Source organism: Nicotiana attenuata, chromosome 2 (genome assembly GCF_001879085.1).
Source record: "Nicotiana attenuata strain UT chromosome 2, NIATTr2, whole genome shotgun sequence".
Lineage (NCBI taxonomy): Eukaryota > Viridiplantae > Streptophyta > Magnoliopsida > Solanales > Solanaceae > Nicotiana > Nicotiana attenuata.
This window is the reverse complement of record NC_031990.1, coordinates 93584012-93600496: the sequence shown is the minus strand read 5'-3', so window position 1 is coordinate 93600496 and position 16485 is coordinate 93584012. Positions and strand designations below refer to the sequence as shown.

Here is a 16485-nt window from a genome sequence, read left to right as displayed (position 1 = left end):
AAACCATGAATTACACCCCGATTCAAGCTTTATGAACTTCGAAATTTCAAACTTCTACTTCCGATGTTTTAAACCTATCAAATCATCCGATTGACCTCAAATTTTGCACACAAGTCATATTCGGCATTACGGACCTACTGCAACTTCCGGAATCGGATTCCGACCCCGATATCAAAAAGTCCACTTCCGGTCAAACTTCTCAAAAACCTTAAAATTTCTATCTTTAGCCAAATGGTTCCAAAATGACCCACGGACCTCCGAATTCACTTCCGATCGCGCCCCCAACTTCGGAACCACCATACGGAGCTATTCACAGTCTCGGAATCCCAAACGGACATCGATAACACTGATATGCACTTCAAGCCAAACTTATGAAATTTCTTCTAAAATGCTAACTTCCACAATAGGCACCAAAACGCTCCCGGGTTATCCGAAACCCGAACCGGGCATACGCCCAAGTCCGAAATCATCATACGAACCTGCTGGAACCTTCAGATACCGATTCCGAGGTCGTCTACTCAAAAATCCAATCCTAGTTCATTCTTTCAACTTTAAGCTTCCGAAATTGAGAATTCTCCTGCCAATTCAACTCTGGACTTCCCAAAATTCAATTCCGACCACGCGCACAAGTCATAAAACCTGAAATGAAGCTGCTCACGGCCTCAGGCTGCTGAACGGAGTGCTAGAGCTCAAAACGACCGGTCGGGTCGTTACAATTTATTTTTCCAACCGTCAATATATATTTTTGAATTTTTAGCAAGGAAATGAATGAACATATCGTGATACGATGCTCCATGTCGAAAGTTAACATAACGGGGCTTTTCAACCCAACATTCGTGATACGATGCTCCATGTCGAAAGTTAACATAATCTTATTTAGTTTTTGATAAGGTAAAGTTTTAAAAGTCAACATAATCTACTAAATGCATTCAAATTAAGAAAAACGTACGCATAGGCTAGAGATCAAAATATCAGCTTTCTTAGGTAACTCTACCTCGTTTAATCTTTCCTTTGATTATTGTAAATTCTTTCTTCAGGAAAATTATATGCTATAATCGCTTTAAAAATAATAACCGTTACACGATTCGAATTTTTGATCTTTTGAGAGGATCATTCCCTAGAGAACAAGCAGTAGAGTCTCTATTGTAGTCCTCTTTCTATAATGAAGACACGCTAGAATATATTAAAGGAGAAATGACTCTATATAGACGCGGTAAAAATAATAGCCGAAAAAATGTATAAAATTTGTATATATATACATTCTGTATGTTATATACAAAAATTATATAAATTTTTATACACTTTTTTGGCTATCGAAAGTAAATAATTTCTGACGCGGGCTAAAAGTAATAACACCCTTATATTAAAAGAATACATGACATTCCTACTACGATACCAAATAACACAGGATGGAGCACTTGGTAGGCATTTGGTTTCTGTTATTGTTGTGAGTTGTAATTGAATTTGGTTGTGCCCTTTGATCTAGTTTCTAGAAATTTTAGTAGTATTTTTGTTGTGTACAATTGCATATTTTCTTTGTTAATACTTCACGTGCAATTAAGCCTTTGCTTTATGCCCTCAAAATTTTAAGGTCCAAAATTATTAATAGTGGAATACATAACAATATCTGAAGAATTAACCTAAGTAACCGCTCTCCAACCACTTACACTAGAAATAGCCGGTAAATGTATAATATATGTTAATCCATATATAATATATGTATAATCTGTGGATACTGATGACAAAGAGTAAACAATAAATTCGACTGACTATTTGTGTAAATATCCCATAATATTTTCACTAAGATAATATTGAAGTTTGTATGAAATAATATAAATTTTTTTACTAAAAAGAAAAAATTTATGTCTAATATTTAATAATAGAAATATTCAATAACTTTGAAGTAAACTACTCAAATCTTCATACTAATAAATAAAAAATTTTATAACACAATCAATGGTAAATACATGGCTAGTATCTTATTAACTTGAGTTAATTCTCATCAATATAAATAATAGTTTTACTATCTTAAGTTAAACATTTTATGTGTTGTGAGAATACTACATTATAAACAATAAGTATGAAAAATAAAAGAAATACAACACTAAATTTTTTTCCTATATATATATATATATGTGTGTATATACATATATAAATTTTATTAAAAAGGTTTAAGGTCTCTTATTAAAATTTTGGCTTTATGCCACTTATTTTATTTAGCTGCCATTGATCATCTATCAATTCCTTTTATTAAGCCATTTGTGGAAGTCTTCGAGCATTCTACGAGGGAACGATAGAAAAAAGGCAGTGATATTCGGTGAGTAGAAGTAAAGTGAATGATTCGATGCAAGTTTGAGCTGAAAAACACAAGAAGGAGACGAATCCTAGTAGAAAATTGGGGAGTAATGTCAAGTTGGAGTGGAATGCTAAAGGAAAAATTAATTAAAATATTATAATAGAAAAATATGCAAAAGGCCGGATATAAATAATGTGAAGATATCTATACTTTGATTTGATTTATAAATAATATAAATTAATTTACTCAAAAAATATTATTGATATACTTAGACTATTAATTAAGAAGTGTGATCAATTAAATTTCATAAGTAAATTTTTTTATCTATATTATACTAAGCAAAATAATAAGTAAGGATATTAAGCAAGCTAATAAAAAAATTACAGCACAATGTAACAATTCTAAGTACAAATGATGTAACAACGACAAACAATGAACAAAAATAGAAAAAAATAATTGTAAAAGTATAGAAGTATAATACTTGTTTGAATTTGAGATGAGAAATTATTTTTGGAATTATTATGAGAAAAGTCATATATAAAATATAGATAATAAAAATAAGCTCAAAAGTAAAAGTTTAAATTGTATACGTTGAAAATAAAAAAGAAGAAAAATTAAGTACATAAAATATAAAAATATGATTATTTAAAATTCCAATAGATTTGATAACTTGATGGTAAAGGCGTTCAAGTTCACAATTTAGTATAAATATTACTATTATTTCATTATAAGTAAATTTATAAATGAGGATAATCAATAAAAATATCAGATAAAAAAATTATACAAGTGTGGGGATAGAAATAATGTGTAGATATTTATAACTTGAATTAGTTTAAAAATAATAAAGTAAGTACTCAAAAATAATATTAACACATTTAGACAAATGAAAATGAACAATAGAATTAAAGCTAAAAGAGAAAAATTTTGGAGTAAGAAAAACATACATCTATGTTATATTAAAAAAGAGAATACTCGACAAAAATATTAAGTGAACTGACAAGCTAATAAACATCATAATAACAAATGAACTAGTACTAAATATAGTAGATTATGTAATAAGCAAATAAGGAATCGAAAAAGTATTCAATGACTATATGAATCTTTTTTTAATTTCATAAGATTTTTTTATTCGTATATTTTACTGGGTACCAAAAAGGGAGCTAGAATTTAATTCAAACAGTATGATATAATATGTTCAAACAAATTAAGTCACATAATATGATTAATATTCTTTAATATTTTGTGTATCGCACGAGTATTAATACCAATTTTTATTTAAGTACACATTTTTATGTGATGGACTTGATGTTGCAGTTGGTGTTGGATTTTGAATTTTTATGTGCAGATTGTGTAGGTTTGTAAGTTGAAGATATGTGTAGTTTCATATATTATCGAAGTTAATTTATTTTTCCAACCGTCAATATATAATTTTGAATTTTTAGCAAGGAAATGAATGAACATATCCTTTTACAATTTGAATAGAAGAAACCGACTTCAACATAAACTCTTAATTTCTTAAAAACTAGATTTACCTATTTAAAAAATCACATAAAATAAACATAAATTGTGATAATACCAAACAAATAGAAAACAAGTAAGTAAATATTAGTTAACTAATCATGTAAAAAGCATAACCAATCAAATGTAGTAGAACATGTAAATGTTAGTGGCCTTCATACCCCTTAAGTGTAATGTGAGTTTTTTTTTTTTTGAGCCATATAACTCGCAAATTACATGGGAGATGTAAATCACACTAGCTAGCAAACGGTGTGACGACCTCTGACTGAGGAGGTTACGTTGAGAGAGAATCGATCTCAGGTCTCCCGTGTGAGAAATCACTCACCCAACCAACTCAGCCAACCCTTGCAGACTTTGATCGTCTGTGTTTATCGATGATAATCTTGTAGTAATTGAGCGATTGAGATTATGTAATCATCAATATATAGTGGTGTATCTCTACTTATATATCTTTCCAACTAATTCCTATGTGGCTCAAAATCTCAATATTATATAATTGTAGATAGGAGCGGACCCAGGATTTTCACTAAGGAGTGTCAAGATATAAAAAATTAATACATCGAAAAATCAAGGAGAGTGGGCGTATAGTAAAAATACATAAAACAAAAAAAATTATCCAATAATACATGTAATTTTCTAGCTAAGGAGTGTGCTGCGCCACTAATTGTAGAGGTGCGATTACCTAGCTAGGCCTTGTAATTAACATTTAGAAAATGGATGAATAAAAAACAACATAAAAGTGGTAGGACAATTTATCGAATATACATATTTTAAATTTATACATTATACCAAACATGGATACAATAGATCAAGCATTCAACAAAGAATAATGATTTTATTTATCATTTTATGCCTACTATACATGTGCAATCAATTTATGAATCTAGTTAAATCTTCTTTTCCTAAAGTTTTCATTAAATCTGAATAACCAGAGTTTGTTAAATATTTATTGGAGATCCAAAGTATTTTCAGAATTTCAGTACAATTGGACCAAAATTGCTTAAAAGTAAGGGTGTTTACGGTTTGGTTTGAGTCGATTTTTCTAACATGAAAGCAAACTAATTAATTCGGTTTGGTTCTATTTTTCTATTACTTTTTGCTTAAAATCAAAATCAAATCAAATTATGTCTGTGTTTAAACTTAAAAACCAAAATCAAAACTAAAAGATGTCATTTTTTTTAATTCGATTTTCGGTTTGGGTTCCTCGATTTCCCGTGAACACCTCTAATAGCCTGTTTGGCCAATCTTCTAAAATATTCTTATTTTGAAAAGAGCGCTTTTCAAAAAATACTTTGGGTGAGAAGTAGTTTGTGTTTGGCTAATTAATTTGAAAAGTACTTTCGAGCAACAATTAACGTTTGGCCAAACTTTCAAAAAGTGCTTCTATGCGTATTTTTCTGAAAAACGTTTTTAAAAAAAGTGCTTTCGTAGAGAAATTACTTTTTTCTGCTTCTCTAAAACTGCTTCTGTTTCTACTCAAAAATATTTTTTTCCTTCAAAAAGCTTGGCCAAACAAACTGTAAGTAGGAGCATATTTCAGGGACTATTTTAAACATATCCCAAACAAAAGGGATGTTTTTGTCATTTCTCCTCAAACCTGATATTTCCATTTTATAACCCGTAAACCAACTACAGCTGTCTTAGGGCTCAGTTCCGAGCGAAGTTATTCAAGAACCTCATTTTTTCTTGAAGGGATTTTCGCTCTTTTGTATACAAAATGCCTCGGTATTTTTAATTCAAGTCAATAAATGTGATTATATTGTATAATTTCTTCACCCCATTTTCCTTAATTTGATGCCCCTTTTTCTCTCCTTTTATTCTCAGGTATTACTGTGATTACTGTGATACTTACTTGACCCATGATTCTGTAAGTTACCCTTAATCATATTCTAATAATCTTTGGTGAATTTTTTAATACTATGTTGAAATACAAGATTCTTTTGTTGGGCACTTGTTCTTAGGTTTGTAACTCATGATATGTTCTTGATTTGCTTATTGGGGTCTAAATGCAGTCACCCTTTTTGTATTGAGCTTTCTTAGATCACGCGTAATATTAGGGGAAGAACTAGGGATTCATATAAGGGGATTCAAAAAGAAAAATCCAGGGTGTCACACCTAAGATTAATATCTATGGCCTAAAGAAAATCCAAGCCGAGGCAAAAAATAGTACTCCCTCTGTTTTAATTTATGTGACGTAGTTTGATAGATGAGGATGTTGCCCATAGGATTAAAATCATATGGTTGAAATGGAAAGTGCTATCGGGCTGTTATGTGATAGAAGGATGTCTACTAAGGTGAAAGATAAGTTCTATAGAATAGCTATAGGAGCAACAATGTTATATGGTAGTGAATGTTAAGTTGCTAAAGTTCAACATATCCACAAGTTAAGTGTTGCAGAGATGTGAATGTTAAGATGGATGTGCGGCCATATAAGATTACATAAGATTAAAATTGACCATATTCGCCGGAACCCAGAAGGTGCAAGTAGCACACATTGAGGATATAACCGGAGAAGGCCGCTTGAGATGGTTTGGTTATGTCCTATGCCGACCTACAGATACACCGGTTTGTAGGTGCGAAACTATGGTGGGAAAAAGTATTAAAAAAGGACGGGGTAGTCCTAAAATCGCATGTAAAGAAGTTGTGTTGAAAGACCTACAAATCGTTGGACTCAATATATATATATATATATATATTACTTGCACTTTTATTTTATTTTGATAATGAGAAAGATATGAGTTGAGCTTAGAAAGAAATGAAGATTCATATCGCTGACCCAGCTTGTTTTGGATTGAGGCTTAGTTGTTGATGTAGTTTGACTTCGACGGAGTTTAAGGGGAAAAAGGGACTTTTGAAATTTGTGGTCTTAAAAGCTTAAAGGGTAAAAGGTTTGTGGTCCTATCATTTGTGTGGTTATAAAAACTTCTCATTAAGAGTAAATGCGTAAAATAAAAAGTTAAAAGTTAAACTATTTCCAGAAATAGAAATCTGTCATTCTTTTTAGAACGAAATAATCAGGAGAGTGTGTCGAATAAATTGAAACAGAGGGAGTAGGTGATTTTTTCCTATATGTCCAAGCCTTGGTGGATAGAGTTACCTGGTGGCCGGTATCTATGCTAGTGGAAGGTAGCAGGTATCCCATGGAATTAGTCGAGGTGCGAGAAAGCTGGCTCTGATACCATGGTTATCAACATTAGAATGTTCCTTATGGCATAGTATAATTTTAAGGAAATTCAATTGAACCCCCTTGCTTGAACCTGACTCCGCCCTATGTAACATCAGCTTGTTCGATCGCGTAATCTTTATTGTTCTTTCTGCTTTAAGGGTGTATAAAGACATAAAGTGTTATTCATGGGAACTCTTTTTTGGAACATGTTAAGCTTGATTTTGTAGATTGCTCTTTGGTGTTTGGATTAGTACCAAGGTCATAATAGTATGTTGGAGATGGAGTAAGGGGGTGATCTTTTGGTAATAAATTTCAATATTAAAGACAATAGTGCCTAGAAAGACTTGCAATCTCTTGGAGTCCATGTAGGCTTAGCGAAAATAGGGCATAATGGAATAAAATATCTTATATAAGTGATAAGTATTAGTTAGTTCAATATTTGTTTTAGTCATGTAAGTACATTTGCTTCAAGTCCTAGAACTATATTTTCTAGGAGTCCTTAGTCATGACAAATTTATGTTCCGGTAGAAATTATAGAGAACTTCTAGTTCTTTTGGTGTCTTTATTTTTTGGTGCATAATATTGGCCTGAGATGAGGGTAAATGGAGAGACATGGTCAGTGAGGATTCATATGGCCGACAACAACTTGAATTTGGGATTTAGGTGTAGTTGGTTTTGATGAAATTGCGGTAAGTGAATTGAGGTAATAAGAAGAGTTAAGATTTTCCTATTTGGTGAAAAGTATTTCTTTTAGGAAAATATTTGGAAGCAGCCAAACTATGGAATAAAAACAGTTTACTAGAGAACGTTCAAATGAGACACAAACTTATCTTATATGTAGAAGTACATTTGAGTTGATTGTTAGTTTCTTGTGTTACTACTCTTCATTGAGTTTTTTCAGAAACAAGATTGTGCATTGATACATTTGTTGTGTACCTTCAACTTTTAACACCACCTTTTGTCTTGTTATTTTCAGCCTTCTGTGAGAAAGCAGCATAATGCAGGCTACAAACACAAGGTATTATTTCTATTTTCCTTGGAGATTAGGCAAATTACACATATAACAAGTCTCACATCATTATACTGTCAGGGAAATGTTCGAACTTACTATCAACAATTTGAGGCACAATTGAACCAGAGTTTAATTGACCAAAAAGTCAAGGAACATCTAGGTGCCTTTAGACCAGTTGGCCTTCCTTTTCCCCAGCTAAGGCCCGGTCTTCCTGTTCTTCCGACTCCTCAGATGCCCATGGGAGGTAATCCCCAAATGCCAGCCGGTTCCCAGTGGGTCCCTGGTATGCGTCCTCCAGTGCTTCCAAGGCCCATGCCTGGCGTTCCAGGTATCAGCACGATTTTAAAATTCTGTCAGGACCTTGTTGTTTTACATACGTCTTGAAGATATTTTGTGTTATATTAGGCACTCCATCAAGCTCTAAATATGGTTGTTGACTGTGCGATGATTTTCAAGCTTGCTTTTTTTGGGGGATTAACTCCTAACTGATGTTGTCTATATATGTAGGTTTAAGATTTTGCAACAAATAAACCCCCACAAGAAGTGGGAAATCCCCGTGGTCACACTATTAGCTTTTCAAAAAGGAGTGTAGTTCTTTCTTATCTGGTTTGGAAATTTTTTATGTGAACACTTTGGCATTAGTTTCTTCCAAAAGATGTAGGTTCAACTCCATCAACTGCGCCATCTTTTGATCAAGTGGGTTCACTCAATCAATAACATCTCGTATCTATATACTATTATTGGAATAAAATGCACCTCAATAGCGCAAAAAAGTATGGAGGATTCATATTGCCGTTACTAATCAGTTTAGCATTAAGGCTAATTAAGGTTGGCAATGGGTCTTATCAAATAAAGGAAAATGAGGGAAAAAAAAAACAATTTGACAATAGATCTGTTAGGAACAAGGGTTGCCTAGTCTCAAGTGTTTAAATCGTTCAGGAAATGGGTTGGTGGCGCAGTTGGCTAGCGCGTTAGTCTTGTAGCTTCTGAGTTACCCTGCGGTCAGAAGTTCGAGCCTCTCTCATCCCATCAAATTTTTCAATAAAATTTTACCTAGTAAAAAAGGTGTTTAAACTTTAAATCATTGAGAATATTGTTTATTCTGTCAAAGCTACACCATAGTATTTGGTGTTTCCTTAATTGGGAGTAAAGGAGTTATTTGGTCAAAGAAAACAAATTTTATCTTCGACTGTTACCACTAGTTTTTTTACTACTTGTTGTTGTCTTTGTTTCGGTTTTCTGATTGCATTACCTATGGCTAGTTTTGTATTTTCGCTTCGGTTGTCTGATCGACTTGTTTGTTATTGCCCCTCCCCTTTTCCCTTCCTGAGCCGAGGGTCTTCCGGAAATAGCCTCTCTGCCTTCTTAAAGGCAGGGGTAAGATCTGCGTACACTCTATCCTTCCCAGACCCCACTTGTGGGATAATACTGGGTTGTTATTGTTGTTGTTGTTGACTGTTATCACTAGTTTTGATTTTTGAACAACTGCAACTGATTCATATCACGAAATGAACAAAAAAGTATCAACGGAAATATGTTGTTGCATCTAGCATAAGCATTTGGATAATCTAGTTCTGGAGTGCAGCCCGGGATAATCAATCAACTACATTTCAGTCGTTAGTTAGTTGGGGTCGTCTATATGAATCCTCTTTATATTTAGAGGGTTCATCACAATTTGACTATTTTTTGGCATGCTGTTAACCTACCATAACCCTCCTCCTTTATCAAGGAATGATGTGATAACTCATGTTCTCCAACGGCTTCATTATTTTGGGAGGAAATAGCAACTAGATCTTTTTGACATTTTCCTTTAAAGAGCAGAATTCCCTTTGGGTTATATCAGATTTACTTGTATTTGTATGTCCTGTAGATGATATCTTCTACATTATTATTTATCTAGCCGCTTAGATTCTGATTGTTTGAATGATTATGATGAATAATAGAAAGAGATACACGCATGACTCTGTCATGCTGTAGTTTCTGAAAGCTTGCATATTGGTGTTGCCTTGAGAAGTTTCCCCCAGTTATTCGATCATAGACCTTTACAAATTATAGGATCTTCGTTTGATCTTTCCAGGTTATGCACCTCAACCGATGCCTCAGATGTTGGCACCTCCCGGTGCTCCTATGCCTGGTCAAGTCAATAATATGCAACGGCCTGGCGCACCACCAGGTGCAATTCCAGGAAGTGTGGGAATGCCTGCTTCTACTGGTGGCCCTCCAATGTTTGCACCTCCTGTGTATCAAGGAAGTACCACTGTGCCAGCGAACGGAGGAGGTGATAGTTCCAGTATCAATGCGCAAGCTGCAGACTCTAATCAATAGGCTGGTCTATGTACATAAAAGCCAGACGCTATTCTCCTGAAGCTATTTTCTTAATCTGGTTTCGACATGTTTTGATTTTTTCTGTTGTGATGTTAAGTGCCTAGATCATGATATGTTCAGGTGTAAGGTTCTTAGAAAGAAACTGGTTAGGGAAGAGAGACATTTCATTTACTCGGGAAAGATTTTGGCTAGCAAAATTGATTGTACCTGTAAAATGCCTGTTGGTATTTGTTAGTTGAATATAACTGATTTTAAATGTCATGAACTTGATGATGTTTCTATTTTCTTTTCAAGGAACAGGTATTGAAGGTATTTTAATGGACGATGTAGTTATAAGCACAAGTAGTTTTTATGCATAATCGAGGAAAACATAGTTTCTTGGTCATAGTTCCATTTGCAGAAATACCATTTGTTTGACGTTACATTAGTCTAAGATTTCTTGGTATTGTTTTCTTACTATTTCTTAAGCTCGTACGAAAAAATCCACAGTAGCCCTAAACCCTAAACCCTTCTTATGACATTTCCCTCGAGCTGCTCAACAAGACTTAAATTTTCTAATAAAATTGACATTGTCGCATGTCTCTGCACAGGCAAACGACTATGATATTACCTTTAGGTCTCGTTTGGTATGAGGGATAAGAAATAATTAATCCCGGGACTAAATTTAAGAAGAACTAATCCCATGTTTGGTTGGGAGAAAGTTGCGATATAATTAATCCCGAGATTAGTTATCCCGGAATTATAGTGTTTTCTTATCCCCATGGAAAGGTAGAATAACTAACCCGGAGATAATTAATCCTGTGATAACTTTTTTTCAACCAAACGACCCCTTAAGGATCACATGCTCCACTAGAAACAGAAAGTTTTGTACATAGGAAACAATAAATAAAAAAAAGAGGAAATTTTGGATCCAAGATTGATTTCTTGGCCCATCATCTTCAGTTAGATTAAGAGAAATGCACATCTTGCAAATTGAGTGCGACGAGGCACCCTGAAACGAAGCCAGAGAACTGGAGTTGTGCGGAGATTCAATTTGAAAATGGGATTCATAGCAGCGACTTGACCTTTCTGGGTAAATCTTTCACAAAATAAGCAGCTGCTGCACTAGCACACGCCACTGCCCATAAATATTTACAGAGTTCATACAAGTTAAAGGAACCGAGTGCATCAAAACTTGTCCCTGTGACATAAGTTACAGTTTAAGGTGACTCCCATCAGAATCCTGAAGTTCTAGTTCAAGCATTGCAAGATTATGAACAAACATCAAATTGTCGGAAGGGAAGCCACAAATCCAGTCTTTCTTTTTGTCTCACTAACTGAATATAAAGACTACCCCCTCCGCCTGGATATTTGGAAGCCATCAGGGTTATTTCCCAACTTTACAGGAAGGATAGGTGAAATACATTATGGGATGGATGTTATGCAGCAGGGTTTCAGCGCCGTGATGCAGAAGGACCAGCAAAAGGATACTGAGATAAGACTGACGATGATTTTCCAGGTTCATATCTAGGATGCTGATACATATGGCCGTGATTTGATAGCACATGAGGAGCATTTGGTGGACAAGATCTTTCATTTTCAGCAAGCAACCTTCCTGGATGGCCTCTGGTGTCACCCACATAGTTGGAAGCACCAGCAAACGACTGTCGGCCTGTCAACGGCAACCCTCCAGGTGCTATCGTTGCCCTTGGCATAGAAAGATACCGGTTCACAAGTGAGGTGGTACTCTCATCGTAAGGATTAACATTTTTTAGTAAACTATGATCGACAGCTGCGGCCACTGTATTACTACTTGCTACAGCAGGGGCAACAGTAACAGGTTGCCCATGGAAACTCTTGAGGCTGTAACCACGGTATTCCCTTTCACTTGGAAAGACAGGATCAGAGTAGACATGTCCACTCCGCGCAAAAGCAGCATCACCTCTTACACTAGCAGGGTCCCTCAGGAGCTGCGGCATTCCTTGTTCAGATCCATAATGATCCAATTTAGGGTTAACATGTATTGCAGAAGTAGAGAGCTGCAGATGTTTTGCCTGTTGAAAACCATAGTGCTCCAATTTATGGTTAACATGTACTGCAGAAGTAGAAGTCTGCAAATGTTTTGCCGGTTGAAGACCATGGGTTCTGTAATCTTTCTCAGTAAGAAAATTAGGGTGATGGGAAACCTCTCTAGGCATGACAAAGTGGTCTGCGAACTGCTGTCTTTGATGATCATGTGGTGAGAAATTCCGTGCAGGTTTACTACTGTTGTAATGCGCTCCATATAAAGGTGGTGCTGCCCCACTCTGATTAACTGGCTGAGCCACAGGATCCTGGACTACAGGTATGAGAGCTGGCTCCAGCAATGGTGTAGGTCTAAACAGCTCCATCAACTTCTCTACCTGCTCAAGGAAAATTCAGGCAAAATACTGACATCAAAATTTAGGAAAATAGTGAAGAACTAATAATTAGGGAGGTCGCTCAGTACCTGTGTAACTGTCAGCTCAGTCTTAAACTTGCGTGTCCTTTCATCATAATTGTCTTTAATTGCGTTCTTGAACACCTTCTCTGGTAATGGAATGCAGCCCTTGTGAATCTTAAAAGGAACCTGTTGGATGACCTATCATCAATAAAAACACGTGACAGATTGGAAGAAGATGAAATCATAAGATAAGAACAGTATAGTTGACCTGAGCAGGGAAGCCCCCACCAAATGCTGCTGGTTCAAGTCTCATTCCACCAGCAGAAGATGCCTCATAAATACCATACATGAGCTTAAGATCAAAATCAAAGAGAAAAATCTTAAGACCAGGTTTGACTCCCATCACAACATCTTGCTTGCTTGCTTGAACACCCATCACACGATATCTGAAACAATCTGCTTTGGTTTTTGCATTGCACATGAAAATCATTCCACCACGACTATTTACAGTTTTTATATCCTTGTTGTTCACCTCTCCGCTTCCTCCATTTAAACCAAGGTTCTTCTTAGTTTTTTCATCCTTATTCACCTCTCCACATCTTCCACTCATATTTTCCATTTCTTTGTTCCCTGGATTCTTATTCTGAGACCCATTAGCATCTTTTCCACCATCATGATTTCCTTCGTTGCCATCTTTTGCCTTCTCGTCTTTGTTTCTGGCTTGCACTTGTGGACTGATCTCAGCTTCTTTGGTTTGTGCAGAGTTCAAGTGAGAGAACTTTTTTACAAGTTTACGTTTAGCCTTCACATCTTTTCCACCGACATGATTTCCTTCGTTGCCATCTTTTGCCTTCTTGTCTTTCTTTCTGGCTTGCACTTGTGGACTGATCTCAGCTTCTTTGGTTTGTGCACAGTCTAAGTGAGAGAACTTTTTCACAAGTTTACGTTTAGCCTTCAGTGCCTTTGAAGTTTTCTCTTCAGCAACTACCCTTTTAGAACTAGATTCAGCAGCATTATTGCTCTGCTCAGAGTTCAAGTGAGAGAACTTTTTCACAAGTTTACGTTTAGCCTTCAGTGCCTTGGGAGTTTTCTCTTCAGCAACTACACTTTTAGAACTAGATTCAGCAGCATTATTGCTCTGCTCAGAGTTTAAGTGAGAGAACTTTTTCACAAGTTTACGTTTAGCCTTCAGTGCCTTGGGTGTTTTCTTTTCAGCAACTACACTTTTAGAACTAGATTCAGCAGCATTATTGCTCTGCTTCTTGTTTTTCGTTGGAGCCATAGAATTTCTTCCTGTCAAAATCGAACAATCAAATCCTCTCAATCTACCAGAAGCCACAAAGAGGAGTAGGGACACAAGGTTTACATGCTGGGTAGTGCATCTCTTTCAGTTATAGAGTTCATCCAAAGTTCCTTACCCTTATGCATGAATTACAAGTAGCAGAAAGAAAACACGACTAACAGGAAAGAGCATTCACACACAACTATGTACACTTGCTTAACTACAAGTTGGTGTCAATCGGGATGACAGTCAAACAACCTGGCCATAAGATTTAAAAAGAAAGTCCCTTAAATTCTTTGTTCAACCAATAAGCCTCCCGCGTCACGATACATCAATCTACTACTCTTTTGTCCTTCTCCTGCAAAGCTTTATAATACCTAATCCTTGCATAATCCACGCGTAACTAATTTTTGCATTACAATCCCACTGTTACTAATCCATGAATAATATATTCTCTAGTCCTATGAACCCTAAATGAGTGTGAATAACCACTTCGCATTATTAAGTCATGTCAACTTATACATCTTGCTACTAATACCATACACCTGCAATGCAAAGGAATCAAAAGAATAAATCCCCTCTAACAGAATTTATTCCCCTTGCATTGAAAAGAAATGGGTTTCCTCCCTGCTACAGAGTTGGACATAAACACTTATGCAACAAATATAATTTTTATTTGCAATTTTTTTATAAGCACTATTATTGAGGAGAGAGGGCTCGCCTAGTGGTAAGGACCCTCCTCCAACCATTAGATTGGGGATTCAAGTAGCTGATGTAGCAATGTGAGGAAAGGGCGCTGTTGTGCTACACGATAGGGGACTGGTATGGGGTTTCCCATGCCAAAAGATCCATAAGCACTACTCTCTCTTCCCAATTTATGTGGCATAAAAATCACCTACGTATTTTTATCCTCTTTTTTTTTTTGTTGCTCGATACATTAATCAATCAACTACACTTCAATCCGAACTAGTTACAATCAAATATATGAATCATCCATATCAAATTCCTTCCAATTCAGGCTCTTTTATTACAGGGGAAGGAAATTGAACGCTACTTTGTACGGGGAAAAAAATTCACAAACTATTATAACAAAATCGGAATTCATACTTCAATTAATGCAATATGAGCAAATACGAAGAGAATTGAACTTAAATCCAAATTATTATACTATTAAGAAACCATCGAAAAGAGGAATTAGGGTTTTGTTGTCAAATCTGGAAGTTAAGTCATAAGTGAGAGAAAAATAGGAACTTACGAGTTTATTTTAGAGATCGCCGGAGAAAGAGATCGCCGGAGAGTCGCCGGTGAAAGAGAAGGAGAGAAGAATAGTATGTAACCAAGGAAATGGTGGTTGTTCCAATGGACAAGGCCACTGGATGGACTATGAAGGATAAGAGTGAGAAGATGGAGCGGGCCAGATCCATAATCAATTGGGCTTCTCAATTTTGAATGAGATAACGTTAAAATATCATGGTATAGCCAGTTTTCACACTGGTCAATGAAAAATAGCCAGCGTTTATCAAGTCAATGAAAAATAGCCACTATTTTGCTGCAACAGGGACCGGTCCAGTATAATATACGGGAGTTCTGATGCATTTGTGTACGAACTCCAGCATATTATGCTGGACCGGTATACTTTGCTAACTCCTGTAAAATTTGCGGGAGACTGGAGCACCAGTGCTCCAAACTCCAGTATATTATACTAGACAATTATACTTGCTGGAACTCCCGTAAAATTTGCGGGAGTTCCAGCATAGTTATCCTGGAACTCCCGTAAAATTTACGGGAGTTCAAGCATACTTATGCTGGAACTCCCGTAAAATTTGCGGGCGTATTTTTCAGGATTTTGAACAGTGTTTTCGCTCAGATTTAAAGTGGCTAAATTTCGATGACTTTTGAAACTTGGCTATTTTTCAACGACCAGTGGTAAATCTGGCTATTTTTGAATTTCTCCCTGAGATAACTACCCTGTATAGCCCTTCAAGATTTTATTGGGGTTTTGACACAGTTACCCATAAAAATAAAACTATTTACCCTTGTCTACCCATAAATTAATTACATTTCCTACCCATAGTAGGTTCTGTGGAAAATTTTATCTTTATTCTTCAATTCTTTTTTATTTCTATGCTTCTTTTCTTTTCTTTTTTCTTTTTTCTTTTCTTTTTCTTTTCTCCTTTTCTTTTTTCCCGTTTTCTTCTTATTTTTTTCTTTTTTCCTATTCTAATTTCATTTAACTTCTTTTTTTTTATTTTTTTTTCTCTTCATAATCTAATTTCATTTCCTATTTTCATTATTTTTTATTATTCTTTTTTTTTATATTATTACTAAAGAAAAATCAAATTGTGTACCAATTAAATGTAGCTAATACAACCAAAAAAATATTAACTAACATTTGATACCAGTATAGTATATAGTTATACCAACAGGGTATACAATTGTACGCAAAGAGTTAAAAAAAGTTTAATTCAATTATTAAACTGAAATA

General features: G+C 35.2%; 2 protein-coding genes across 2 annotated transcripts; one reads left to right on the top strand and one right to left on the bottom strand.

Moving 5' to 3' along the window:
• Positions 5433 to 10639, top strand: LOC109215230 (U1 small nuclear ribonucleoprotein C-like). The gene is made up of 5 exons (XM_019379255.1): positions 5433 to 5539; positions 5639 to 5681; positions 7957 to 7998; positions 8071 to 8320; positions 10070 to 10639. The coding sequence occupies exons 1-5, from the start codon at positions 5532 to 5534 to the stop codon at positions 10315 to 10317; spliced, it is 591 nt and encodes a 196-aa protein (XP_019234800.1). The 5' UTR covers positions 5433 to 5531; the 3' UTR covers positions 10318 to 10639.
• Positions 11374 to 15371, bottom strand: LOC109215220. Its single transcript, XM_019379242.1, has 4 exons — positions 15256 to 15371; positions 12987 to 14011; positions 12785 to 12904; positions 11374 to 12698 (listed from the first exon to the last, which is right to left on the bottom strand). Exons 2-4 carry the CDS (start codon positions 13998 to 14000, stop codon positions 11751 to 11753), a joined length of 2082 nt encoding a protein of 693 aa, XP_019234787.1. The 5' UTR covers positions 14001 to 14011; positions 15256 to 15371; the 3' UTR covers positions 11374 to 11750.